A 27,986-nucleotide genomic window follows, 5' to 3' on the forward strand; every position below is an offset into this window, starting at 1 on the left:
TCGACACGTATCTCACACAGGAGACAGAGGAATCGACCCCGAGCTTCCAAACTCGGGGGTTTATATAGGGGAGGTAAGGGGCATTCTCGAGGTTACACATGATTGGTCAATTCAAAAGGTGCACGGTTACTTTCGGCGCGAAATGACATCAGCAAGGAGTATGTGTTATCTAGCAGCTCGGCAGGCAGGTAGGGTGGCTCATCTCACTCAGGGGGGTGAAGGAAGGGGAGGGGGTGGCTATGGATGGTCAGTGTCCTTGGGGCTGATAGCTGGTTTGGCAAGTCCTATCTCTGGCTCTCCCTCAGGCACGTCCGGCCCTGCACATCCGGACTCTGACAATGAGCAACCTTTATGAAACTCTAGTTCTGCATATTCGGGCTCTGACAATGAGTAATCTTTATGAAACTCTAGTTCTACACTGACATACATCGAAATATCAAATCAAAAGTCTAGGAAGGAAAAAACTAGAAAGTTTATGTATATGCTCAGACTTTGCTTTTCAGTATGTCAGTTTTGAGTCTCCCAGAAACAGAAGCCAGTCGCAAAAACCAACAACCCTCATCTTAAAGCATTGGTAATGCTGTGACCCTTTAATACTGTTCCTCATGTTGTGGTGACCCCCAACCATAAAAATTAGTTCATGGCCACTCCATAACTTTTTGCTACTGTTTTGAATAATATAAATATCTGATATTCAACCCCTGTGAAAGAGTCGACTCCCAAAGGGTTCATGACCTACAGGTTAAGAACCACTGTTTTCAATTTAAAACTTAAAGGGGAATAAGAGATAGCTTATTCTGGAGCCATTTTGAATGAGGATGACCCCAGAACACACATTTGAGTTACCTCAAATTCTATGTCCCAACCTGAAACCAGTATCAGGACGTTTTTAGCTTTACAGAACAGAGAATGCCATAAACCAAGCAGTTTAAAACACACTGGCGGGTACATTGGAGGATAGATACATCAAGATAGAGGTAGCTTTTCTGTAGATCTAAGACACTATCCGATGACATTCTTGGCTTTTGGATTATCAGAAGCTAGTTGCCTGTTAATAGATTCTAAAAGTTTTTAATCCTTTTGCCACAAGATGTTCGTTTTGACGCGCAGTTGACTGTTCTGGAGGGCTAGCACTAGCCCAAGAAAAGGTAATCGACCTCTGCACCTGCAACATTCCAATCTCTCCACAGTACTGAAATTCTAATTGGCCACTCGGTTTCTGCAGACAGCTTCTTCAAAGGTTTTCATTCTCAAGACCTTTAGAAAGACTTCCCTTTTCCCTCATCTCTTTACCCTCGATTTTAGCTGGACTACTGACAGTCAGCTTGGAGCCTGTCTGCAAAAACCGCTGAACATAGGGAATCCAAAATGCGCTCGCAGCCCCTGGGATGCGGCGAGCATCACCAGCCTAGGGCTTGTCCCATTCCCGCGCTCCACACGGAGGAAACAGTCCAGGCCCCAGCAGCCACGCGGCCCTGCCTGCAGTCCCATGGGCAGCCCGCTGGAGGCGCAGTGCAGCTGGGCGGGGCGGGCGGAAATAACGGGCGGCGGGGCCAGCCTCCCTGCTTCCTTTTCCGGTGCCGGGAGGAGCCGTGTCGGTGCCGCCTCGGTCCATCAGGCCTCCTGCGGTTCTCCATTGCCCGTCTCTCTGGATTCACCGTCGCCACTGTGCCGCGCCTAGGACTCGGATCCTGCCGGGTGAGTCCGCTCGGGCGCTTGCGGTGGGGCGCGAGGCTTGGGGGGAGATGATGCGAAGACGCGGGGTCCCCGGGGGCCTGGAGGCTCTAGAGCTTTCGATGGGGAGGATCCACCGGGGACCAGGCGACCTAGAGGTCTAATGTCGCTCCTGTCGGGTTCCGGGGCGCCCACATCATGCCAGACTTGGGGGGTAGGGCGGGAGCGGGCGACCCTCCCCCACATCCCGCCGGCGTGACCGGCCTGGGGCTGGTTCGCTCCGGTTGATCCCGGATTCCCTTTGTTCCCTTAACCCTAAAGGGCAGCTTGTTTGGCACCCCTTCCACCAATATCCTAGTCACTAATTTCTAATAAAAAACGGCAGTGGAGGGGAGACCCTTACGGGGAGGTCTGGCGCCTGATAATTCTGTGTGACAGGATTCTTGCTGTTCGTAATTACCCATTCGTTAAATGACTACCCGGGACAGAAGATGCCATGGGCTGAGTGACGTTTTCCTTTTGAAGGATCTGGGCTCAGCTAGAACGCTTGAACCATTTTTTTTTTTCCCTCCCTGCCTTGAAAACCGAAAGTAATGTCTTCACTAATCCTGAAGTTGAAGTATCAAAACCAGGCCCCACCGTAGATATGTTACAGCCTACTTCACAGAAATACACACGTGTTGGGCCCCTCCATCCCCCATGTGTTAAAGGCCTGTTCTGAAGCCAAACCCTCATTACCGAGTCGCCTTCAGAAGTCTTTGTTAGTGGGTCTCCTTGGGTGGGGAGGAGGGCAGTTTTCTCATTCGTGGAGTATAGGAGCCATTCTCTAAAACAATTTGCTTCAAAAACTTTTTAATGCAGTTGCAGAAGTTAGAATGTTCCTTTTTTGATTACAGAAGGAATCGGTGCCCAGCTTCTTTCTCCTAACTGAGAGGTTGAGCCTTTGGGGCCAGTAAGCTTAGGAATTCAGCAGTGTTCAGATTCTGTGATTGTTAGTATAGAGGGGCAGTAACAGCCATAGACTCGGGGACTGTTAATCAGTTATTAGTATTTGTACAGGGTGGGCCTGGAGTTAGGTGATAAAGCGCCAGCCTGGCTTGCTACAAGGTCCTAAATTCCCAAAACTTTAGGGGATGAAAAAATGCAAATATCGTAAATATTCAGACTACAGCTGGGGGTGAGTGGAAAACGAAATGGATAAATAATGTCTGGTCAGCTTTTGCCACCAAATAAATACTTAGGAGATTGTATATTTTTTAAAGTTTTCTGCTTTGAAAATAGACAAAGGTTTGGGGCCATGTTGTATCGGTTTTAAAAGCTAATCTTTGTTGAGTTTTTTGCTCAGTGTCAGGCAGTGACTTAAAAGATTTATTTATAGATTTCTATAAGGCTCAGCAAATCTGTGGAAAAATACCCATTTACTCTTACGTATAAGACTCAGAGACCTGGATTTGACGGTAGGCCAGACAGGCAGTCTACTCTGGTAGTCTTTTTGTTCTATGTGTATGAGTGAGAAAGAGGAGCTGGAGAGAGATGGCTCAGGTTGAAAGCCATCGCTGTCCTTGCAGAGGACTGGAGTTCTGTCCCAGCATTCACATGAGGCAGCTCACAGCTTCCTAACTCCAGGGAATTCAGCGCCTCTAGCCTTCTTGGGAACCTGCATGGAGGTGAGCAAACCCATGTATACCTTTTTAAAATGTTAAAAATCACAAGAGGAGAGAATTGGGTATTTGTTGCTCATTCCGTCTTCCAGTTTTAGTTGGGTCAGATGCAGCCCTGTGTGGTTCCACGAATCACCGCCTACTCTAACTTTATGAAGAAACTGAAGTTGACTCGGTCAAGTGAGCTAAAGTATTAGGACTCTTGTCCAAAGCCCTCTGCTAAAACTTCTTACTGCTTTCTGGTATTCCAGCCAACCCGAACTGCTTCTGCTTTTCCACAGACTGTTCTCTCTGGTTTTATACAAACTGATCTTACCCTGGAGCCTGTCTTTAACCTTCTACTCTTACTTTTATTCCAATCTACAGAGACACCACTTCTCAAGAATGCCCATGCCATGCCACCAATTACTCTAAAGCCCAGCAGGATTGGAACTTGTGTTCCAGTGAGTCGGAATAAATTATAAGAGCTTCTACTGTGAACTTTAGGTGTTCAAAAACATTCCAAACTTTTTTAGGTACCCAGTTATAAAATGGAATATAATCTGGTAAATTACCCAGTACTAAATGCTAACAATTCTAATCAGAATCTGCTTTCAATATAATATATGCTAATGTAGTACTCAAAATTAACCTTTAAGCCCCACCCATCCAAGGACCCAGTAACTTCCTGGAATGCTAAGAGTAGTTCTTGGGAAATAATAAAGCCTTGTGGGAAAGAATGGTGCCAGTGAGTTTTGTCCATAAAAACCCCTACAACATGTGTCTCCAGGCCACTGAGCTGGAAGTTCTAGGAAGTGTTCCTGACCAAAGCCCATCGCTTGGTCAGTATTTAATACCTAATAAAGCTTCCTTCAAATTTGGCCCAAAATAGTGTGATTGGTTTTTCGCTGGTGAATCTCAGAATTAACACTATCACACTCACCCATACAAAAATCACAAAAGTCCTGATTTTCCTTAGTTTCTCTGAATTGCTTGCCAATTATCATCAATAACCCAATGGATTTTTAGCTTTCTTAAACTTTGAGGATGATTTCCTTAAAGACCATGAAGTCTACTGACATGCTGTGTTTTTCTCTTCTTGGGACTTGCAAAGGGAATTTACACGTGTTTTCTATTTTTACTCTAAAGTAATAAGTGTTTTTCACTCTGAAAGCAATGAAACCTTGTCTAAAAGGGGAAGGAAGCTAGAGAAGCAGGGAGAGCAACTCCCAATATATCCGTGTGTGCCTTACTTTCATGCATACAATCTGACAGTTAAATAGTAATGCGAGGGTTTTTAACTAAAAGCTGGTAATTGCGTAACATACAGGGTAGCCTCAAGTTCTCAGTCCTGCCTCAGTACCAAGGCATCCAGAATGTTATAGATGTACACTGTCTCACCCAACCTTGAAAGGACTCTTGGCCGAGAGTTACATCCACCTTGTCATAGTGTGGTTGGGCGTTTTATATGGCTTTTGAGAAAATCTAGGTTTTGTAACATTCTGCTTCCTAGCTCAAGCCTTATTATGATAAGAATCAACATCAGTATTGTTTACTGCTGTCGAGCGTGGGACCTGGGAAAATGGAGCCAGTAAATGAGCTGGACTAAAGTCTATGCATGAGTAAAGTGTCCAATCATAAGGGCAACTCTGTACTCACCAAGAACATTTCCCCATAGAGGCATAGAAACAATAACAGTAGCCAGTTGTAATGAGTAATCTGAAGTAAACTCACTCTTACCTCATGTATCTGGGAGGGGCCCAAAAACTCATTCCAAGAACAGTTCTGTGTTTTTGAAGAAACTGGGTGCACGTGTTGGTTTCTTAGGATTTTTCTCATAAGAACTCAGAAATCTCAAATGATTCCATTCTTACACCATGGTCAGACATCATCCTTCCCTTTTTTTTTAGCACAAGATGTCCAGAGTGGTTTTGTTTTTGAGATGTTGTAGAGAAATCTAATTACCATTTGATGCATGAATATCCTATCAGTCAACATGATTACTATAGTAGCCTTAGAACAATGAAGCATTGTTAGTAATACTCCACCACTCAGATCAGGGATCCAAACCATGTCCAGCACTATTGGTTACATTAAATTGATTAGAAGAATCTAGAGGGGTTGGGGATTTAGCTCAGCGGTAGAGCGCTTGCCTAGCAAGCGCAAGGCCCTGGGTTCGGTCCCCAGCTCCGAAAAAAAGAAAAGAAAAAAAAAAAGAAGAAGAAGAAGAAGAGGGGTTGGGGATTTAGCTCAGCGGTAGAGCGCTTGCCTAGCAAGCGCAAGGCCCTGGGTTCGGTCCCCAGCTCCGAAAAAAAGAAAAGAAAAAAAAAAGAAGAAGAAGAAGAGGGGTTGGGGATTTAGCTCAGTGGTAGAGCGCTTGCCTAGGAAGCACAAGGCCCTGGGTTCGATCCCCAGCTCCGGAAAAAAAAAAAAAGAAGAAGAAGAAGAAGAAGAAGAAGAAGAAGAAGAAGAAGAAGAAGAAGAAGAAGAAGAAGAAGAAGAAGAAGAAGAAGAAGAAGAGTAATTTAGAGAATAGCTTGAAAAGAAGTTTATAATTAGTAGTTCTAGTATCTTGTAAACCGTCAGCCCATACCTGCCTTTAGTAGACATAGGAATGCTATGCTCTGCTGTGCAAATAGGAAGTGATTTAAATCCCAAGGAAAGATTAAATGCAGTCCCTTCAGATGAATGAGTCTCTTATGGCCCGAAGGTCCAAGTACAGACATGGACTCATTAGTAAATAACTTCTCCCTTGTGTATGGGGCCACGTTATGAGCAGGTGGGCAGACTTAGGATGGTGTGGTCAGTATCTCTGCCCTTTAGTTGGACTTTGCTCTCTTTCTAGTGACTTACATCGTCTCCTTGCTCTCACCATTGACCTTAGTGGTCAGGGCTGGAGGAACCGGAGAAGAATCTTTAGTGTTTCAGTGTGTCCATATGCAATGACAGATGCATACCTTTCCCAGTTTTCTTCTGGAAAAGTAAAAATGGGGCGTATTAGTGCATCAGCTGGCTTATCTCCTTCTATAGCAATACCAGTGAGGTGAGTTAGAACATGTGTGCGTGTGTTTAACAAAGAACGCGTGCAGGATGTCAGTCAGAGGTTGTCGTTCTTCTAGTAATGGAAGCACAACAATGTGAAGACAGAATTAAAGCAGTTTCTATTGATGGAGATAAGCCTACAACATAAGCAGGGTCTGGAACAATATGGGTTCATGAGTTCACCATAATAGATGATTAGATCAAAACAGCCACTCCCACATGCTGGGCTGAGTTATTAATAGATAAGTATCTGCCTGTGAAATGTGAGAAGGTTGGTCAAGTTTTTAAATCACAGATTCAGTTTGAATGAGAAAATCCCATGGCTTACCAGCTTCATGATGATTTTATCTCCTTCCATAGTAATCACTAAATGAAATTGGAGAATCCATAGAGTTCTGTAAAAACCGATAGTTATGGGTAACATAATACAGCAAGGATCAAACTCATATAATTGTTGATATCAGGTCATCCCCCAACTTACTAATTGAGTAAGAAGGGTGAGATAAGCAGTTAGCATTTTATGGCCCTTGTGGTATAAATGAATCCATTCCAAAGGTTTATCCTCTGTGCTATGTAACACCTGTAGGAAACCATGTAGTAAGGAGAATGAGTGAGTTTAAAGGCAATGAAGAATCTACAGGATTTTTTTTTTAAATACTTTAAAATAAGTCAGGATTCGAATAGCTAAAGCTCTTTTGCTGCCTTTAGAGAGAGTATTGAGGACTATACAGTACCATCGCTCCCTTTTTAAATAGATGGGTAAGTGCATATAAACATTTTTATTTTGTTGAAATTGCATTAGAAATACCAATGAGAGGTGTTGGGGACTTAGCACAGTGGTAGAGCGCTTGCCTAGCAAGCACAAGGCCCTGGGTTCGGTCCCCAGCTCCGAAAAAAAAAAAAGAAAGAAAGAAATACCAATGAGGCTGGGTAGGAGTTGGCAGATGAATCCTGTCTCCTTGCATGTTAAGCTTGCCTAGATTGTAGACTTTCCATAGATTCTCCTAAGTCCATATAAGATTAAATTGATCATCGAATTCCTCCCCCTCTGCTCCAGGGTCATTGTCAGACAATGGAGGACACATAGCTCACAGAGACTCCAGTAAGGAAGCTGGGGGAGTCGTCACCAGCATAGCTATCGGTGACACTGTTTTTACTTTAGATGGTGCCTAAATAGAACAAGTGTCATTTTTTTTGCCTCTTTTACCAAAAGTTTTAAGGTTTGGTCATCTAGTTTGTTCAAGGAACTAACCATCTCTTCCTTGTGACTGATACCCTCTTATCTTCCTTAAACACTTGGATAACAGTCTGAATTAATGGCCACATGGCCCAAAATTGAACAAGTCGCATTTCTGGGTACCCTTGTCACTGCTCAAGAGGCAGTGGGGGGGAGGGGGGCTGGAGAGATGGCTCAGTGGTTAAGAACACTGCTCTTCCAGAGGTCCTGAGTTCAATTCCCAGCAACCACATGGTGACTCACAACCTTCTATAATCAGATCTGGTGCCCTCTTCTGGCCTGCAGGGATACATGCAGGCAGAAAGCTGTATGATGTATACATAATAAATAAATGTTTAAAAAAAATTTAAAAAGGCAGTGGGTCCTAGAAGAATGGGGTTGGTAAATGAGGTGGACCACAGCCAGACATGATCAGAGCCCAGGAATCCTGAGGAAGATGGGGAGGAGGGATTGTAGGAGCTAGAGGGGTCAAAAACACCAAAAGGACATGGCCCACAGAATCAGCTAACCAGGGCTCACAGAGGCTCAGAGACTGAACAATCAGGAGCCTGCATGGGTCTGAACTGGTCCTCTGCATGTGTGCCATTGCTGTGTGGAAGCAGGGGTTGGCTGACACTTTGGCCTGCTTTGGGGACCCTTTTCCTCCATTGGATTGGCTGTTCCAGCCTTGATAAGAGAGTGTGTGCGTAGTCTTACTGTAACTTGCTATACCATGTAAATCCTCGGGAGGGAGGCCTGCTCTCTTCTGAAAGGAGAGGGAGGAGTGGATGCCGGGAGCGGGGGGTGGGGGAGGTGGGGGGGGGGACTGGTCCGAATGTAATAGGTGAGAAAAGGAGTGAATGAGTGAGATAAGCCAAGTCTCACACAGTAGTCCACCTATGTCACCACCTCAGGCAGTTTATACTCCGAGAGTTAAGGCATTCTTCTTGGAGCATATTCCCACACAATTTAAACAAAAACTTGGGCGCGTTTTGGTTTTGGTTTTTTTTTTCTCCAAATCGCAAATTAAAAACAATAGTGCTTAAACATCAGAAACCTTTTCAGGAGCGTTGATCACAAGATCCACATACTACCATCACTGTTTAACCTTTTGTTACTTGAGTCCTCGCTGATGCAAAAGAGAAAGATCTGTTGGTATTGGGAAAATACGATAAAGCCATTGCTTGGAAACTATAGAGTCAACTGGAAAAACTTTCTCAGGGAAGAAAGTAATCCAGTTATGTCATAGCTTTCAAAAGTTATATTCTGCTCAGATGTGAGTAACCAGTCGGAGAATATGGCTCAAGGAGCTATTACATCCACACGGAAAGGAGTTCGAAACCTCTGTGAAAAGAAAGGTACACCAAGGTGGTTGTGGTGGCACGTTGGGCCCCTGGTACTCTACTCAGAGTGCTAGGACAGGACTGCTTGAGCCCAAGTTCAGGCCCAGCCTGGGGACAGTGACACCCTATCTAAAAAGGAAAGCACATATCAGAGTATGCCTTGTTCTGGGTGAGATCTGATGTTTTGTTCTTACTTACCAAAACAAAACACTGGAAAAAGTAACCATGAAATTCAGGAATAACTGAAGAAACTACAAGGTAGCTCGCACAACTGTGTTTAAAATGCAAAGGGATCCTAGTTAAATGTGAGTGCTTCCTGCAGATGGGCAGGGGAGAGCCCTCCATGGCTGTGAGATAATTGCATCTACTGCCTGGTCAGCTGGGGTCAGGCTGTGCCTGCGTTTGAATCTCTGCTCTGCTTAAACAAGTCCACCTCAGTGTCTGCACCTGTGAGCTGGGGTGGTAATAACGTTCGCATCGCAGAGAATGTCCCTGTTTGCAGTGAACGTTCCGTGAACGCTACTGTCAGTGACGGCAGGAAGCAGCATGTTCCATTGAGAAGGACTGGATTATTAATTACTACTTAGAAGAATTAAGAAATGGTAAATATGTTAAAACACAAGCATACTCTTGAAGTGGTGATCTTTTTATTATTAATAATTTATTTATTTCATGTATATGAGTACACTGTGGCTGTCTTCTCACCAGAAGAGGGCATCAGATCCCATTACAGATGGTTGGGAGCCACCATGTGGTTGCTGGGAATTGAACTCAGGACCTCTGGGAGAGCAGTCGGTGCTCTTAACCACTGAGCCATCTCTCTAGCCCTGGTTATCTTTGTTAAGCACAAAATTGAGATCACAAATAGGAACAGATTAATAAGCTACAAAACATTAAAAATTTTAATACCAAAAGAAATAGCATTTAATAGAGTTAAAAGGACCTTTGCAGAAAGTTCTTGTCTCAGAACAACTCCATGTGACAAAATGGTGTAGATGGAGTGACGTATTACTACTAATTATTAAATGATCAAGGAGGAATGATCTCCCATGGTACCTGCTGTCTTACAAAGTCAGTGACCAATAAAAGCAAACGAAAACATGACAGCAGGGGTCAGGTGACCGAAGAGGAGTGGACGTTTTCTAGGAAGGTAGAAGTGTATCTTGTTAGAGTGACCAGACCTTAAGGTGAACACTTAATCTTTGTACTTTATCCAGTGTTGATTACTGGATGGGGCACCACATATCCAGGCATTGTAGTGGGAGGATCAGAAATTCTACATAGCAAGTTCAAGGATAGTCTGGTCTATACAGGATGATTGGGGCACTGGCCTAGCACAGACAAGCCCTGGATGCCATCTCTGGTCCTGTGGTTATAGGTAAAGTGATGCAAGTGCTCCATCATCCAGTGACGCAGAATATTCACGGAAGTGGATGTAATCAAGGCCTGAGTTCAGTCATGATTTAAAGCAGTTTGTCAAGTTGTAGTGATATCCAGAGGGAACAGGAGATTTTGGTCACAGCGTAAGTTTGCATAAGTTGTGCCAGGTTAGGCAAGCTTACATGTTTGGCTGTGATCCCCTCCTGGTGATTTTCCTGGTTCTGCATAATTAGATTTGAGAGAAGTGTCTATTTGCTGTGCCAATGTTTGAAAGAATCTGTGCTACACAGAAGTCAGAGTAACAAGTCCATCACACAGATGAGCAGGTCAGAGTTAGGATGTATGTGTGTATACATACATGCATACATACATACACACACACAGTACCGTCACACAGATGAGCAGATCAGAGTTAGGATGTATGTGTGTATACATACATACATATACACAGTACCGTCACACAGATGAACAGGTCAGAGTTAGGATGTATGTGTGTATACATACATACATATACACAGTACCGTCACACAGACGAGCAGGTTAGAGTTAGGATGTATGTGTGTATACATACATACATACACACACACACACACACACAGTACCGTCACACAGATGAGCAGGTCAGAGTTAGGATGTATGTGTATATATACATACATACATCATACATACATACATACATACATACATATACACACTCTCATATGGAACAATTTTATAAAGAGGACATGAATTTGAAAAAGCAAGCGGGGGTATTTGGGAGGAAGGAGGGGGAAAAGGGAAATGATCGAATTATAATCTCAAAAATAAGATTTTTTTTTAAAAGCCGAGCAAGCCACTGAACAGCATTTGATCATGGCCTCTACTTCCGTTTATAACACTGGTTCCTGCTTGATTTCCCTCAGTAATGGACTATGGCCTGGAGGTTGTAAAACAAATACACCCTACCCCGTAGTCCCTCCCCACCAAAAAGGAAGGGAGGGAGGGAGGGAGGGATCGATCAGTACGTTGTGGGTCTGGCCGAGCTGATGCATACTTGACCACGTGGAAGGTTGAAGGGGTTTCTACAAAGGATTTAGCCCCTGCAGGATCACTTGAAGTCAGGAATTTGAGATTATCCTGGGCAGTGGTAGCCCATGGTAGATAATATACAATCATGAGAAGAATGAAATTGGTATGGTGATCGTATTTTTTGTAGAAATTTTTTCCTATTAAAAGGAAACAATTCTAGCGGTCAGGAGGCAGACGCAGGGGGAATCTCAGTGCATTCTAAGAGAGTTTCAGGACAGCTAGGGCTACACAGAGACACTCCATGTAAGTAAAATGTAAAATAAAACCCTTCTAAAACGTATAAGAAAGTATAAACACTAATTTTGACTTTTTTTTTTTTTTTTTTTTAGGAAAATGTCAGATGAATTTTCGGTAAGTTGAACCTTGCTAAGTGTTTGTTTGTTTGTAATGGAAAGCCTAGTTCTGGCGAGAAAAGTGGAGCATGCTTGTAATGTTGTCAGCCCTATAGAGGTTGGGGTAGGAAGAGTGTGAGTTCCAGGCAAGCCTGAGCTATACAGTGAGACCCGACCCGCTCTCCTTATGAATAGAGAAAAAACTTTTAAAGCATAGTTTTTACTGTAAACCATCCCCATCCTTTTTTTTTTTTTTTTTCTTAAAAGGATACATGCTTGGACTTCTTAGGTGTATGACTTTGAGAATTATTTTTATGTATGTGTGTTAGTGTGCAGGTGACCTTAGAGGGAGACCATGTGTTGGATCCCATAAAGCTAGAATTACAAGTGGGACCATCCCGCCAGCCACTAGACATGACCTTGACAAGTGATTTGCCTATGTCTCTGCACACACACACACGGGGGGGAGGGGGATCATTGGTTGTAAAGTATCTAGGCATGGTTATAGTCTTTAATGAAATTTTTTGTTATTTTTCTCTTTGTCTGGCAGTAATATTAGAATCCTAATACCCAGGGATCACAAGCCTCTATTCATCTGAGAACCTCCTCTTAAAGACCTTGAGATGTTACCTTGCACATTTATTGAGAGTTATCAGCCAGACATAGTGGCATGGTACATGCCTATAATCTCAGCACTTGAGAGGTAGAGGCAGCAGGATTACAAATTTACGGCTGGGGCTAGAGAGATGTCTCAGTGGTTAAGAGTACTTGGTGCTCTTCCAGGAATCTGAGTTTGGGCCCCGCTATACTTCAGGGGGCTCATAATCACCTGTAATTCCAGTTCCAGGAGACCTAAACCGCCTTAGCCTCTGCCAGCACCAGGCATGCATGTGCTGCGTTTAAATGCATGGAGGCACATGGTTTTAGCCTGCTTTCTGGTGCTGTGATGCATGGCCAACAGCAACGTAGGAGAGAAAGGGTCGGCTTCATCCCACAGGTTGTAGTCCATCATGACGCCGAGCCAGGGCAGAACTCAGGGCAAGGTCTGGAGTCCGGGACTAGAACATCAGCCTTGGAGGAACCCTGGCTTCTTCTCGGAGGCACATTTAGCTTCCTTTGTTAAGGAATCTCCCAGAACTACCTTTCCAGGCATGATGCCTCCCACAGTGGACATTAATCACAAAAATACCCAGGGTTTGCCTGCAGGCCACCAGTCTAGTAGAAGCATTTTCTTAATTGAAGTTCACTCTTCCCAGATGATTCCAACTTACATCAAGTTGGCAAAACAAACCAACCACCATGCACAGAATAAATACAAATAAGTTGTTTTTAAAGTTCAGGGTCAGCCTGGGCTACAATGAAACCTTCTCAAAAAGAATGTGTTTTAATGTGTGAGGTAACATCTCAAGGTCTTTAAGAGGAGGTCCTCAGATGAGTAGAGGCTTGCGATCCCTAGGTATTGTGCATGGTTTGTATGGGATTATCATCGTGTTTGGTTTGACTCACCGCTGGGGAAGAGAGCTGACGCTCACCCATTTTGTGTTACAGTTGGCAGATGCGCTACCTGAACAGTCCTCTGCCAAAACGCCTGCTGTGACCAACACAAAAGCTGGCCATTCTCCTCAGGGCTGGCCAGGCTCCAGCCCTTGGAGTAATCCAAGCGCCCCCCCTGCAATGCCGTCTGGACTCCCACCGAGTAGTGCAGCACCCTCTACTGTGCCTTTTGGACCAGTACCAACAGGAATGTATCCCTCCATGCCTCCAGCCGGACCACCCCCAGGACCCTTTCCTCCTTCTGGACCATCATGTCCCCCACCTGGTGTTCCTTATCCAGCCCCTGCTGTGCCAGGCCCTGGCCCCACAGGGCCATACGCTACACCAAATATGCCCCTTCCAGAGCTACCTAGGCCATACGGTGCGCCCACAGATCCAGCTGCAGCTGGTACTTTAGGTCCATGGGGATCCATCTCTTCTGGACCTTGGGCACCAGGAATTGCGGGGCAGCATCCTAATATGCCGTATCGATCTCCAGGGCCATACCCCACTGTTCCTCCTCCAGTGTCGGGAGCACCGCCTGTTCCGTGGGGCACTGTGCCACCGGGAGCCTGGGGACCACCAGCACCATATCCTGGCCCCGCAGGATCATACCCCACGCCAGGACCCCACCCTACTCTGAATAATCCTTACCAAGTGCCTTCAGGACCTGCTGGTGCTCCGCCAATGCCTGGTGGCCCCCACGTAAGTGTTGCTTGTTATTACCTGTGCAGTCAGAGTCATGCTGGCTCAACCAAAGGTCATTGGGAATAGAGACCTTCTAATACAGTACTTAAAAGGGTGTGATCTATAAACTGAGTAAATGTGAGACGTTCAGGTGAGGTGTGGCATTTCAAAGGGCAGAAGATAGAAAAGGAAGAGCCTAAGGACACCGCACTGTGCTCCTCGCACCCTTAGGTGACTAAAGTGCGCGTGCCATGGGCTGTTCTACAAATCCTTTGTCCTTTTACTGCATCATGCTGATGTGCCTGCCGCTTAAGAACAAGCTTGTCTGAGTTGTGGAGAGGACATGGGGACACATTGCCCATCTCACACAGGTCTCCCTGGGACTTTAGAGCCGGCCACTATTCTAAAGCAGTCTGTTACTCCCATCATCAGGTAGCTAAGCAGATGTCCACACTGAGTAATTAAATAACCCATCTGTCTCAGCAGTAAAGAGAAACATTCCTAATGAGGTGTCCTCCGAGATTTTATTAGTATAGCTTCTTGATAGATGCATGTTCTTTCCTCAAAAAAAAAAAAATGTTTGCAAAGTGTGTCACAATAAGTAACATAATAAGTTTATTTTAAGCCACCACCAAGAGTCAGTAACTACACATACTGATTATATGTCAGAAGTATGGAGGTCTTTGTGCTCACAGATAACACAAAGGGGAACCAGGAATGTTAAACACACAGGGTTGTCTCCTCTAAGGAGGAGATGTATAACCTGTTTCCTCCCAGAAGACTGGGAGTAGATGTGGTTAATAACTGGTGACCTTTGTGCTGTCTGTGTGGCCAAGACCACCCTGAGCCCTCCCCAGACACTTACGGTGAACTTGTCAATCTATAGAATGCATCTTTATGGAAAATGGGTGTACTTAACAGAGTTTCAATGTAGTTATGTCCTTAGCTTTATTGTGCACATGGGATTGAGTTATTTATTTTTAGGAAAATTTCACCAAGTTGTGCTGTGCTTAAATGTGCCTAAAATAAACTATTCAGCATCAGACTCCCAAAGTTTGAACCAGAACTGACTACTAAGCCATACTGCCTCCTCCCTTCCTACCTCTGTATATTACTAAATAATGCGGGTGCTAAACTGGTAGCATTATATCTTCAAATTAATGGCTTACTTCTTTATCAGTTATTTATACTTTCTTCATCGCCTCCTGGAATTATATATCAACAAAATAATGGCATAGGAATCTGTGCATGGCATTTTCTATAATGATCTATATTTCCTTACTTATAAGAAATAGACTTATGACAGGAAAGACATATCTTAAACAACTTACTGGTAAAGGCCTACAGAAATCATAGTGCCGCTAAATAAGATTGGCAGACAACGTTAGCACCTTGCTCATTATCTTAAAGACTCTCTTCTAAGATTTGAGCAGTCTGAACTCACCATAATCAGTCAGCTTGTATTCGGTGTTTCTCAGCCATTGACTGTTTTAACTGTTTCTGCGTATCGTGCTCAAATTGTTCTAGAAACTGCAAGACTTACCCAAGCCTGCTACGGTTAACAGTTATTTATCTCCCTTCAGATGTCTTAGGATAACAAACTCAATATTTTTTAAAACTTGTATTCATGTTCATTCTAATTTGCCAGATCTGTTAACATCCCCTAATGCTCAAGCCAATGTGCTGGCCACCTCCTCGTCCATAATACTTTCTTTTCAGGTCATTCAAAGATCGCATGAACTTCATCAAAAGAAAAATCTTAGTAGGGACAATTTTCTGCCTCGTGAGCAAGCTTAGCAGAGCATTGGAAGCTACCTTGTTCTATCACACACTTCCATCCACTAAAGGAGTCTAATCTTTGTCAAACAGACACCACTCATACCTCAGAATATTCTGGTACTTTTTCTAACATAATTGTTGCTTCTGCTCACAGGGGAGAAACCTTGGATGCTGTTACTCATTTATCATACGTTTCCCTCTAGGACTCCCAGTACAACTAAAAACTGATCATAGTCCTGCTTATTCCAGCAAATATGTTAAAGAACTTTGCAATTTATGCAATATCAGTCATTTACAGGAATCCCTTACAATCCACAGGGTCAACACCATCAAATATTTAAATGGCAATAGGGTAGAGACAGCCAGCTACATAGCCACGCTACCTTTACATTTTTCATTTTAAAGGATAATGCTTCCTTCTATTGTGGCCCCAAAGCATTTCGTCCTGAAGGTGATACAGCCTAAAGTGTATGTTAAACAAAAGATCTAGAAAGTAGTCAGTGGAAAGGGCTGATGTTCACCTAACATCAGGGCGAGGTTATGCTTGTGTCTTTCTAGAAAGTGAATGAAGTCCCAGGTGGCTCCCTTTCTGATGATTCTGACCAGAAGAGCTCCCCAGAGTCCACTGGACAGGTGAAGAGCTCCCCAGAGTCCACGGGACAGGTGAAGCTTCTGAAGGCAGATGACAAACCCGTCAGGAAAAGACACCCCAAGAGGAAGAGGAAGCCACTAACTTGGGGAGACATCAAGAATTTGACTTATCAAGCCGAGACCTTGGGGAAACAACAAGGATACAATACTAATGACCCAAAAATGATGCTGTTGTGTTTGATAACTATATTACATGTTAATTCTCAGCATGACCGTTCAGATCCCAATTGACTGCTTGGGGGATAGTGTAATGTCGGTCTGCCATGCTAGGGTTGTTTTTTTCAATCCTTTGGGACCAGTTGTCTGGACAAAAGATGGCATGCAAATATTTAATTGCACATTTTGGTGGGACTAATCTAATTGATCAGCCCATTCACAATAATAACAGGTTTGAGCATAACTAAGTACTCTTTTAAAGGCTCTGATAATGGGAATTAGAGTTACGTGAAGATTAAAACAGGAATTACTGATGTTGATGTCGCTTACTCAAGTTGATACTATTGTACCTAAGTGACACCGCCTGTTACCAGGGGTTTAGAAAATAACCTCTGGCTTCCTGTGCCACATGGCAGTCACCAAGAGCAGTCTTCTATCAGAAGAGACACCAGTGGTCTATTCCTAAATGCTTTGTTTTTCTTAAGACTTAACTTATTATGTATACAGTGTTTTGCCTGCATGTATGCCTAAAGGCCAGAAAAGAGCGCCAGATGGTTGTGAGCCACCATGTGGTTGCTGGGAATTGGACTCAGGACCTCTGGAAGAGCAGCCACTGCCCTTAACCACTGAGTCATCTCCAGCTCCTATTCCTGGACTCTTAAAAGGAAATTTATATGGCACAGGAGTTACTCAAACGAATTATTTACAAATGACAGGACAGAGTGCCCATATTCGAAGGGATTCCTCTGATAGTCCAGTCAGTGGTGTTTTGTTTCTTTTTTTTTGATTTGGTTTTTCACATTGTTTATGCTTTAAATGTACTTTATCCCTCCTTGTTGCAATTTCACCCCTAATCATACTCTTACCTCTGGTAAACAACCGCCTTTGGGGTGGACCTTTTCTCCCCTCATTTAAGAAAGTGCTGCTTGTACTTCCCTTCCTTCAGGTCATTAAGACTTGTGTGGGTTGGGCCACGTTGCATCTATTTTGCAATCGAGAGCAGAGCCTCCCTGAAAACTGTGATGCTTCTTTACACCGATTGCGGGCTGCAGTGCGAGCAGCCACTGTGGCTTTTTTTATTGCCAGTTCCAGAAATGATTACTGTAATACAAAGACGTTTCGAAGATGGCCTGTATGATTAGTAAAACTGCTAATATACAACAAACATATTAGCAGAAATCCGTCAAGATACAGGGGAATTGAGAACCACAGTTTAACAAAATTGAGCTGCTGTAGATTATCTGTTGCTCAGACGTAATCTTAGCTGTCAGCACTGTTCTGGTATGTGGTACTTTAATGTGTCAGGCTTTTCTCATACTGTCAGTTGTCAATGCTTTGCATAAAGAGAAAATCTTGCAGGTACCTTTGAGTGGCTGTCAGTCATAGTTCAGATGTCTCTCCTCTTACTTTGATCCTCTGTAAGCTGTTCTTACAATCTGTTATGCTTGCCTGTATTAGACTAGCTGTGCGGATGGACAAAGCTTTTGACCTCTGCCACAATTTTCTCCTTAAAAAAATAAAAAGACGGGGAGCTGTGGCAGCGCCAGGGGAACCAGGAATGTTAAACACACAGGGTTGTCTCCTTTAACCTGTTTCCTCCCAGAAGACAGGGAGTAGATGTGGTTAATAACCTGGTGTTAATAACCTGTCTGTGTGGCCAAGACCACACTGAGCCCTCCCCAGACACTTACGGTGAACTTGTGAATCTATAGAATGCATCTTTATGGAAAATGTCATGTGTTTTTCCAGTGTTATGTAGTCCTGTCTTAAGCGCCATTGTGCACATGGACTGAGTTATTGCCAGGGAATTTTTCACCAAGTTGTGCTGTGCTTAGATTTGCCCAAACTACTTAGGGTGGGGCTCTGCAGCCAGCTACTGCGTCATGTTGAACGAGCTGCCTTGCCTCCTGCACATCGCCACTTGTCACCTCTGCCTGGGGCAAACAAGCCATGTGTGCTGGATGAGGCACTCACAGAAAAATCCATGTTTTCTATAGAGGCCTGTGAGTCCCAGCAGCTGAAGTAAACTTATCCTATGGGCTATACCTGGGACGGGCATGAAAGCAGTCTAAGAACACTTCTGTGTTTTTGAAGAAACTGATGTCACGAGACTTGGTTTCTTGGAGTTTTCTCATAAGCACTCAGAAGTCTCACATGATTCCATTCTTAGACCATGTTCTGATATCTTCCCCATTTTGATTTTTTTAAACCCAAGATGTCCAGAGTAGTTTTGTTTTGAGATGTTGTTGATAAATCTAATTATCATTTGATGCACAGGTATCCTATAAGTGAACAAATGATCAATACAGTAAGGTTAGAAAGCATTGTGTGTAATATTCTGCCACTAAGATCAGGGATCCAAACCATGTCCAGCTCTGTCAACATGTGTCCCTGGGTAGGGTCACAGTAATCGGGACACAGAGGATGCAGAGTAACCGTGACCCACTGCTTACTTGATTGAATTCTCTAGCATCTTTTATAGGCAAGCAGAATGAAAATTTCCCACAGCTTCTAATTCAACAGCTTCTGTTTCTCTAGCAATAGTTTATCTGGATTCGAGGTGCCTCAGACCCCCCAGACCTTTCAGGGCAAGAAATCTATCAGCCGGGCAACTCTTAGAGTTGCTTAGTTTAATTAAAGCAAAAGATTTTTCTCATGAGAAGATGATCATGAAGGCTGCTTCCTCAGGCCCGCAGCTTACTTGACAGAACATCAGGATTCTCTGCTGAGAAAGTTTGCTTTCTCAGTGTCCCAGTGTTCTGGATTCATAGGTATCCTTAAGTCGCCTTGCACCTAACAGCCTGGGAGTAGTCATCTCATGCTATTTCTCTACAATTTCCTCCTTTTTTTATTTTTTAATTTAGCTTCTAAAAGTGTTTGCCATAAGGTCCGAGTTTTTACAGTGTGCTTATGAAAGCAGCACTTGTGAATAGCCAGTCCAGCAGTGCCAACTACACAGTGCTGATAAGGAGAACGCCACTGTCTGCTCCGGCCACGAGCCACACTCTACTGCAGTACTAGGATCCATGCCAGACAGTTTGTCGGCTAATATCTGAGCAGTACCAGATACACCGTCAGATGGAAATTGATTTTTGAATGCATCCAGCACTTGGTATTATAATTGTTCAACATCCTTTGTAGTAGTAGAATTCCATTCCAGTCACAATTTAACTGCCGCTGTTGTTACACCTTCAAATATTTTTTACCTAACCAAGATACGGATAAATACTTCTGGTTAAATTTGCAAAACATTTTCTAATTCTGCCGCGCTAAGTCCTGCAAAAAGAATATCATACATATAACGAGAAATACAGAAATGAGGATAACGCTGTCTAATAGGATGCAAAGATTATCTACATAGACCTGTCATACAGTAGGGGATCATTGTTCCTTGTAGGAGTGCTACCCACTGATATCTTCAGTGTGGCCCCCATTATTTACATAGGGTATTGGGAAAGCAAAACACTTTCTCTCATGATGAACAGGAATGATTTAAAAAAAAAAAAAAAAGATCTTTCAGATCAATTACAGTTCAGGCCAAGAAGAAGGTAACAGATGACTGAGGAATCCCGGTTGCCATGGGATACATAGAATTAACTCCCCTTACATCTGTTAACAACCTCCCTTCCCAGACTTCTTAATCACAAAACTAGGGGACTCCATGGAGATGGAGATGGATGGCTCCATGTGCCCTTTCTGAAGTTGCTCCTCAACCAAAGATTGTGCGGTGTCTCTGCCCTGTTGAAGGCCACTGTTCAGTCCACAGGGGGACTCATTTTTCCCATAGGATTTTTGTAGGCTCCATCCATAGAGTATATGGTTAAGTGAGCACCCCACTGCTCTAAGACATCTCTCACAAAAGTACTGACAGGAACTGGTAAGAAGGAAGGTTTTAAAGCAGCAGTTTTCCTGTCTTCAGTTATACAGACGTGAGCTAAACACCTTGGTTAATAGAGGTTACAGGTTAATAGACGTTAATGAGAACCAATACCTTTTTTTTTTTTTTTTTTTTTTTGGTTCTTTTTTTTCGGAGCTGGGGACCGAACCCTGGGCCTTGCGCTTCCTAGGTAAGCGCTCTACCACTGAGCTAAATCCCCAGCCCCGAGAACCAATACCTTTTATTTCACAAGGTAATTGTTGTACAGGCCAGCTTCAAGGGCCAGTCTTTTTCTGTAATTAGTAATATCAGACCCTATATCTCTCAGACCAATAAAAGCTTTATTATTAGTAGAAATCTTTATTCGTGGCTGTTTCCCTTTATTCATAGTCTGAAAGACATTTGCCTGGTGAATTGCACCAAATATCCAGTGGTTATATAAAGTAATAACAATAATTGAGATTTCAGTCTCCTCAATTTGATAACCAACTGATGCAGATCTCATAATTTAGAGTCTTAGTGGCATTGGTGTGTAGTAAATGTTCTCCAGGTTTTCTGGACACGTGATTGTTGAGGACCATATAATAATACACAGCCAGGATCAAATCCATACAGTGGTTGACATCAAGTCCTCTCCTGATTCACTAATTGAGTAAGAAGGGTAAGATAAGCAGTTAGCATTTTAAGGCCCTTGTGGTAAATGACTCCATTCCAAAGGCTTATCCTCTTGTATATAATACCCAGAGCAAACAATTCAGTGGGGAAAATAAGTTTAAAAGGCAGTGAAGGTTCCACATTATACACAAATGTTTCTTTCAGTCTGGAATCAGATTTCTGTCTTTCTTCTTTTGCCTCTGAATATGTGAGCACTGTCCAGTGCCATCTCTCCTTGTGGGACTTTAAATAAATTGTTTAGTGCGTAATTAGGTATTCCTGAGGTAGGCATGGCTGATTATTATTTCATAATGGTTTTTGAAAGTCATTGTTTTAACTTGTCTTGTCTAATGAGCGCTTCTGTGGTATAACAGTTCTGATAACGTACTGCGCAGTGTCTGGTCTGTGCACCTTTCCAGTGCAGTAGCGAGCCCTTTGTACGTAGCATATGAGTTCTGTCATAGGGTTGCAGCTCTTCCTCTTTGGAGGTGGCTAGCAGCATAAGCCTGAGGGAAAGCCTGCCTCAGGAGCTGAGACCTGTGCAGAATTGACACAGCAGAGGATTTTGTCATGATTTGAGAGAATACATTCATTGATTAAAAATGAGAGAATTCGGGTTGGGGATTTAGCTCAGTGGTAGAGCGCTTGCCTAGCAAGCGTCAAGGCCCTGGGTTCGGTCCCCAGCTCCGAAAAAAAGAAAAAATGAGAGAATTCCAGGGAGAAAAGGAATTCCGTGTGCCCATTTTCCACCTGTTCTCGAGTGACTGGTGAAGAGTCTGGCTTTGTGTTGAAGAGTGTAGGTTTCAAAAGCAGCCGATTTGCTCCGTGTTTGCAGATTCTTACATTTCCACAACACTTCAGAAAGCCGATGGCATTTCCTGTCTGAGGTGTGACTCCTTGTTGATCTCTGGCTTTCTCAAAGGCCAGCTGTTTACTAAAACTTGAACTTGCTCCCCTCTGATTTCTCAGGAGCATCTTTCAGCCCTTTGCAGTCAGCGTAGGGCTCCGAGCCAGGGACCTTGTCTGAGTCTTACAAGACGAGAGCAGGGTCAGGTCCCAGGTCAGCCCTTACCAAGCATCCGGAAGGGATTCTGCAGGTACATTCTGATGCTCTGCTGGTCCCCATCTACTACTCCCTCTTAGCATTCCACACGAGACGTTCCCGGGGTCGCCTCTCAAGTCCTGTCGGCGAACTTTCATGGGCTTCATCTATGAGCCACATTTGCCATTGGAAGAAATTGGGCAGGACTTAGAACCATTTTGCCAATTAAATGAAAAATCATATGGCAACTCGGCGTATTACTCCAACCAAAAGGATACCAGTAACAGTACAGAGTGGTAGGTCCATAGGAAGTGCGAGCCTTTTTAAACCTTTAATTATGTCCTTCCCCTAAAGGTTCCTTCTTCCGGAAACCAGGAGTGCTTGCGAACAATCTAATAGTTGGATCTGAGTACGTGTGCTCCTTTCGTTAAGAGAATGGCGCACAAACTGCATCAGACAAAGCCTCTGCTGGTTTCTGCCCCATTATTCTTAGACAACTGTGAGCATCCCTGCCTTCGGATTCCTGTTCTGAGTGCCACATCCCACTGCTTAGAGACAGTGGCTCCTAGGAGAATGGAATTATAGATGAGGTGGCCTACAGTCTCACACAATAGCAGTTTTAATCAGACCCTCAGACAATTTATACTCTGGGGTTTAAGAGATTTATATGAGTATATGTATGTACAGTCACCAGGGCAAGCCGCGTGATGGAGCAAGCCGAATGAAGCAAAAGTGTTTTCCGTAGAGACATAAAGAAGTAACAGTAGCCAGTTGTAGTGGATAATCAGAAGTAAACTCACTTGAGTCTGCTACATCTGGAAGGGGCACAAAAACAGAATCTTAAGAACCATTCCCTGTGTTTTGAAGAAACAGGTCACAAGACTCCTGTCTTAATTCTTGGAGTTTTCTTTCAGGTCCTCAGAAATCTCACGTGACTCCAGTTTACGCCGTGTTCCAGCAGTTCTGCTGCTGGTTCTGGTGTTCAGAGACCCCAGCAGTTATAGACGTTGATTTCTTTCCCCTTCTTTTCTGTTGCAGTCTTACCATTAAGGTGACAGTGGATGAAGAAATGGCGTGTTGCCTTTTGAAGTATATGTATATGCACACGAAAGCATATATAATGGCTGGTTTCGCTGTTGGTTGAGGGCATTTGTGAAAGAACTTTTGCACCTCAGCTCCTGCTTCATGTATTTGGATATGTAGACCATCACGTGGGTACAATCAGATAATATGTGGAAGTGAATCATTTCAAGTGTGGTTAATGTGATTATGTGTATTGAATAACATTTGATATTTGTTTAAAGCATAGCTATGCCCTCAAAATATAAAATAACATGGATTATTGTTAGAATCTACAACTTGACAAAAGTCAAATACTTTTTCTAATCACCCCACAACCACCACACCCCATATAACTAAGAGTCATTTGAAATGTGAGCTCCTCCTACTACACAAAATATTGCTGGTCTTCTGCCGTGTGGGTTAAAACGTAGATTTATCAAAGATACCTTCTTCTTCTTTTTTTTTTCCCAGAGCTGGGGAACCCAGGGCCTTGTACATGCTAGGCAAGTGCTCTACCACTGAGCTAAATCCCCAACCCCCAAAGATACCTTCTTAATTAAGCCTTAAAACTTGGTTTAAGTGCATTTGGTGCCAACATTTTTTTTTTCTAGAGCTCTGTCAGAGCAAGAAACCTATCCTAGGAGCTCCATGCAGTTGGGTTTTTTTTTTTTTTTTTCTTTTCTTTTTTTTTTTTTTTTTGGAGCTGGGGACCGAACCCAGGGCCTTGAGCTCGCTAGGCAAGCGCTCTACCGCTGAGCTAAATTCCCCAACCCCCTCCATGCAGTTTTGAAGGAAACATTTTATCGTTTTTGGCAGAAGTAGGTATAATGGTTAAATTAAACTTACTAATACAGGGTGTCGCTAAAGTATAAGAAGAGGCCCAAGCTATGTGGGTAGAGGAGCTCCTCTCACCCAGGAGGAATGGTCCTTTGGGCACGCTTGAGTTCTTCCATTGCTTTCTCTGTTGGATGCTGTCCTGTTAGGCTTTGCTGAAGTAGCGACTTTTGGACTCCCACAAAGATTGCTGATTCTCCCCTGGGAGCTTCTTGGACATGGAACCCGCCTGCCAACCTGAGCATCTGAGCCCTGGAACGTGAACACTGCCCTGCTACCAGCAAGACTGTCCGCCTCTCCACCAATCCGTGGCCAAGGTCGTCAGCCGGTGTGGGGGTCTTGCTCTTTGTGGGTCACTGGTATTCTTGTTAGGGAACTTAACCCACCCTGTGTGGTGTGCTCCGGACGGAGTTTTAAACTCTGGTTTCTTAGGACTTCACAACTGCATAATTGGGGGTTACTGGGTTTATTGTTATTTAATGTGAGAGTGGAAATCAAAGAGAGTAGGTTTTCTTGTTTTGTTTTGTTTTCAGAACATTTCTCTTGTTGCCTTAAGGGTAGGGTTTTTTGGGTTCAAGATAGAATCAGGAAAAGTTAAAATAAAATGAATAAAAGGTAGCCAAATGAAATAATCCCTGGAAAGGGTTTTCTGGGTTTGTTTTAACCTAAGACTAACACTGCTTTTAGAGCACACAGTGCGAGTGAGGCCATGACTGGTCCTCTGAAAAGAGACATTGTCAATAAGTGTTTGGTCTTAAAGGAGCCCAAATTATACAGAATTTGTCGACATGGCCTCACAGTAATTCTTAAATAAGTACAATAAAGATAATTGAAATGTGTACAAGGCTAGTTTTTGTGAAGTTGAAGTCTTTGGTTTTGCAATGCTCTGTTCTTTACAAAGCTTCCCCCTGCCTTGGTTTGTCTCCGTGTCAGTAGAGGTGAACAGTCTGTTTTCTCATGACTCACCTCACGTGTGGCCTCTTCACCTAGACAGCTTTTGAAGCTATAGGTTGGAGACAGCCCCACTTTGTTTCTGGTAAGATATTGCCTCATTTTCCGTGGTTTCCTATACTTAAACAACAGGTGCCATGTATGCCTCGCCCTGAGCGACTTAGAGTTAGCTTTCTCAAGTGCCAGGATTGTACAGTCTGGAAGTTCGGTAGGCCTTTCAATCCTTCCACCATTTAGAGGAGCATACGCCTGACTAAACCAGCTGCATCAGTGCAGTGGACGCTCTGAGCTCTGCCAACTACGACAGCAGTGGACACTGGCAGTTGGGACAGAGTCTATGCTTCTAGTGCGGACCCCATCTGAGGACTGAGCATGTGCATGTCTGGGGTGGAGCTCTGCTCCCTCTGCTCAAGGAGCTCCCGGGTGAGGCGCCATTACCAGCCATCAAGCTCTCAGTGAGGATAGCAGACCTGTCTTGGGCATGTTTTAAAATGTGGCAGTTTGTTTTGTATTTTGAAATAGGGTCTCGCCACATAACTGGCTAACCTTAAGCTTTTTATATAGCTGAAGAACTCACAAAAAACTTTGTCTCCCAAGTGCTGAGATTAAAGGCACGTGACTGGTTTAGTAAGCTGGTTGTGTGTGCATGTGTGTAAATGAGTATCTTTCAAGAGCCAAGTGTGGTGGTGGCGTATGCATTTGATCCCAGCACTTGGAGGGATCAGATCTCCCAAGTTCAAGGACAGCCTGATCTACAGAGAATTACAGGACAACCAGGGTTATGAAGGGAAATCAAGTCTCAAAAATAACAATAAAAACAAACATTGTTTCAAGATTATAGTGTTCATCAGTACAACTATTCAAGTGTACAAAGTAAAAGGCCCAGCTGCCACTGGTTGACAGACACTGACGTCATGAAGTAGACACTACTTTTTATATGTGCTCTATAAAAAGTTTTGTAATACTTTTTTTTGAAATTATGATTTTTTTTCATTTACTGAATAATGTCAAATTTGATATATTTTACAGTCTATGCATTTTAAGTTAAGCTGCCTGAAGTGTGGTCTGAGACATATGTTTATACCATAAGCAATGGAAGATCTAGGTTTTGTCACCTGCTGCTGTATTTGGAAACAAAGACAAATGTTGCTTGAAGAAGTAATTATAATTAGAAGTAGGCTATTGTTGTGATAATTGATATTTTTAAGGTAAACTTGTTTGCTTTTGTGTGTAATACCTGAAAGCTTTTTTAAGAAATGTATTTTCGTGATTTCACAGTTTCTTTGTGTATTTTATTACCTGGGCCCAATTCTAGGCTTCCCTAAACAAGTTCAGAGCTCTCTTAGCTTCCTGTTTGTAGTAATAAAGGAAACAAGGGTCTGCAATGCCTGTTTGTATGTGACCTGCATTCTCTAAGGAGCTTTACCAGGCAAAAAACCTCTTAGCACAGGATGCCAGTACCTGTGGTTAGGACTGTCCCCAAGGCAAGGCCACCCGGGTTCTAACTAAAGTAGGGGAACCATGCCTCTCTGCCCCTGTGTCCATCACCCCCACTTTCTCTTCAGCAGTAACTCCTTTTGCTTTGACTGTCACATGTACGGTAGAGTTGGTCACACTAAGTACGCCCAATGTACTTGGTCCTGTCCTTGGGAGTTAGACAACCTCAAAAGAATGGGCCAAGAGGGACATTTTGGAAGAGATTACAGCCTTGACCTTTTAAAATAAACTTGGGGTGTTTATGATACTCTGTGCACCTAAAAGTGCCCACCTAAACTAAAGCTAAGAAGAAGGGAACTGAAATGTAAGCCAATCCTGGGGGCGGCCCAGTTGGTCGATTGGCTTTCTCGTTGTGAAATGGCATCTTCTAACACACTAGGTTTCCTGACCCAGCAAATCTTTTTACTACCATAAGACTGAAACCTAACATGACCACATTTATTCAGAAAGGACAGACACACACGCACGAACACACACACACATGAAGAACTATGTGAGCCATCCTGTAAAGTTTATTTCTGTGGTATCTACCTGTGTTCTTTCTGTATATATTTATTTTTATGTGTAATTTCGCATATGTCTGAATATATGCCTTTGGAAGCCAGAGGAGAGCATCGGATCCCTGGACCTGAAGTTAGCGATGCTGTTCAGCCGCCTGATGTGGATGCGGGGGAATCAAATTTAGGTTCTCTGGAAGAGCAGCAAGTGCTCTCAGGCATTAAGCCATCTCCCCCGCCCTTGTATGTTTTCTTAATTGAACAAATTAAGCAATTCCTCCTGATACCATTGTGTGGTGCTCTGGAGTTCAGAGATGGAGTAGAAAGGGTTTCTTGGCACTGCCACTAGAAGAGACCTACTTCACCAACTTCACCTACTTACCCATAAGTTGTTTAGAGTGGGGTGAAGATTTCCCACTTTAGGTTATGGAAACTAGTATTGTACGTCATTACTACACTGACTCCTGGTTGAAGTTGGCCATAGTGCGATCGAGTCTTGGATGTCCAGGCCACTAGCCCTACTCAAGTCTTGGCTTTTCATAAGCCAAGAGGAAGCTACGAGGTTGGGAAGATGCTCAATGGGTAAAGCACTTATCAGACAAGAATGAGGATGTAAATTTCAATCCTCCAGGCCTCTGTAAAGGCCGGTGTCTGTAATCTCTTCGAACCTGCTGGGATGCAGAAGGATTCCTGGGCACCCGGGGACAAGGTAACCTGGGGACAAGGTAACCGGGGCTCACAGCATCAAGGAAGGGAAGGTAGAGATACCTGAGGTTGTCCTCAAGCATCCACATGCGTATCGTGACACACATACACACACGAATGTTTCACACATGAATGCATGTGCACAAAAATAAGGCATTGAAACCAAGTTCTTGGGCTGGAGAGATGGCTCAGCAGTTAAGAGCACTGACTGCTCTTCCAGAGGTCCCGAGTTCAAATCCCAGCGACCATGTGGTGGGTCACAGCCATCCGTAATTGGATCCAATGCCCTCTTCTGGTGTGTCCAAAGGCAGCTACAGTGTACTTATATACAGTAAATAAATCTCAAAAAATATTAAAAAAAAACAA

The 27,986-nt window shown here is 43.6% G+C and overlaps 1 protein-coding gene across 4 annotated transcripts; it reads left to right on the forward strand.

Moving 5' to 3' along the window:
* The first annotated feature begins 1,553 nt into the window (after positions 1-1,553).
* On the forward strand, positions 1,554-27,986 carry Mapk1ip1l (mitogen-activated protein kinase 1 interacting protein 1-like). 4 transcript variants are annotated; one of them, XM_063274393.1, is made up of 5 exons: positions 1,554-1,698; positions 3,243-3,341; positions 11,693-11,714; positions 13,244-13,933; positions 16,253-23,071. In XM_063274393.1, the coding sequence occupies exons 3-5, from the start codon at positions 11,697-11,699 to the stop codon at positions 16,574-16,576; spliced, it is 1,032 nt and encodes a 343-aa protein (XP_063130463.1). In that variant the 5' UTR covers positions 1,554-1,698; positions 3,243-3,341; positions 11,693-11,696; the 3' UTR covers positions 16,577-23,071.

This window comes from Rattus norvegicus, chromosome 15, assembly GCF_036323735.1.
Source record: "Rattus norvegicus strain BN/NHsdMcwi chromosome 15, GRCr8, whole genome shotgun sequence".
In the NCBI taxonomy this organism is placed as follows: Eukaryota; Metazoa; Chordata; class Mammalia; order Rodentia; family Muridae; genus Rattus; species Rattus norvegicus.

What these genes read in the sequence shown, in the direction of transcription:
- Mapk1ip1l (XM_063274393.1), top strand. An exon ending in CAATGCCTGGTGGCCCCCAC is followed by an intron (nt 13,934 to 16,252) that starts GTAAGTGTTGCT and finishes GTGTCTTTCTAG; the next exon opens with AAAGTGAATGAAGTCCCAGG.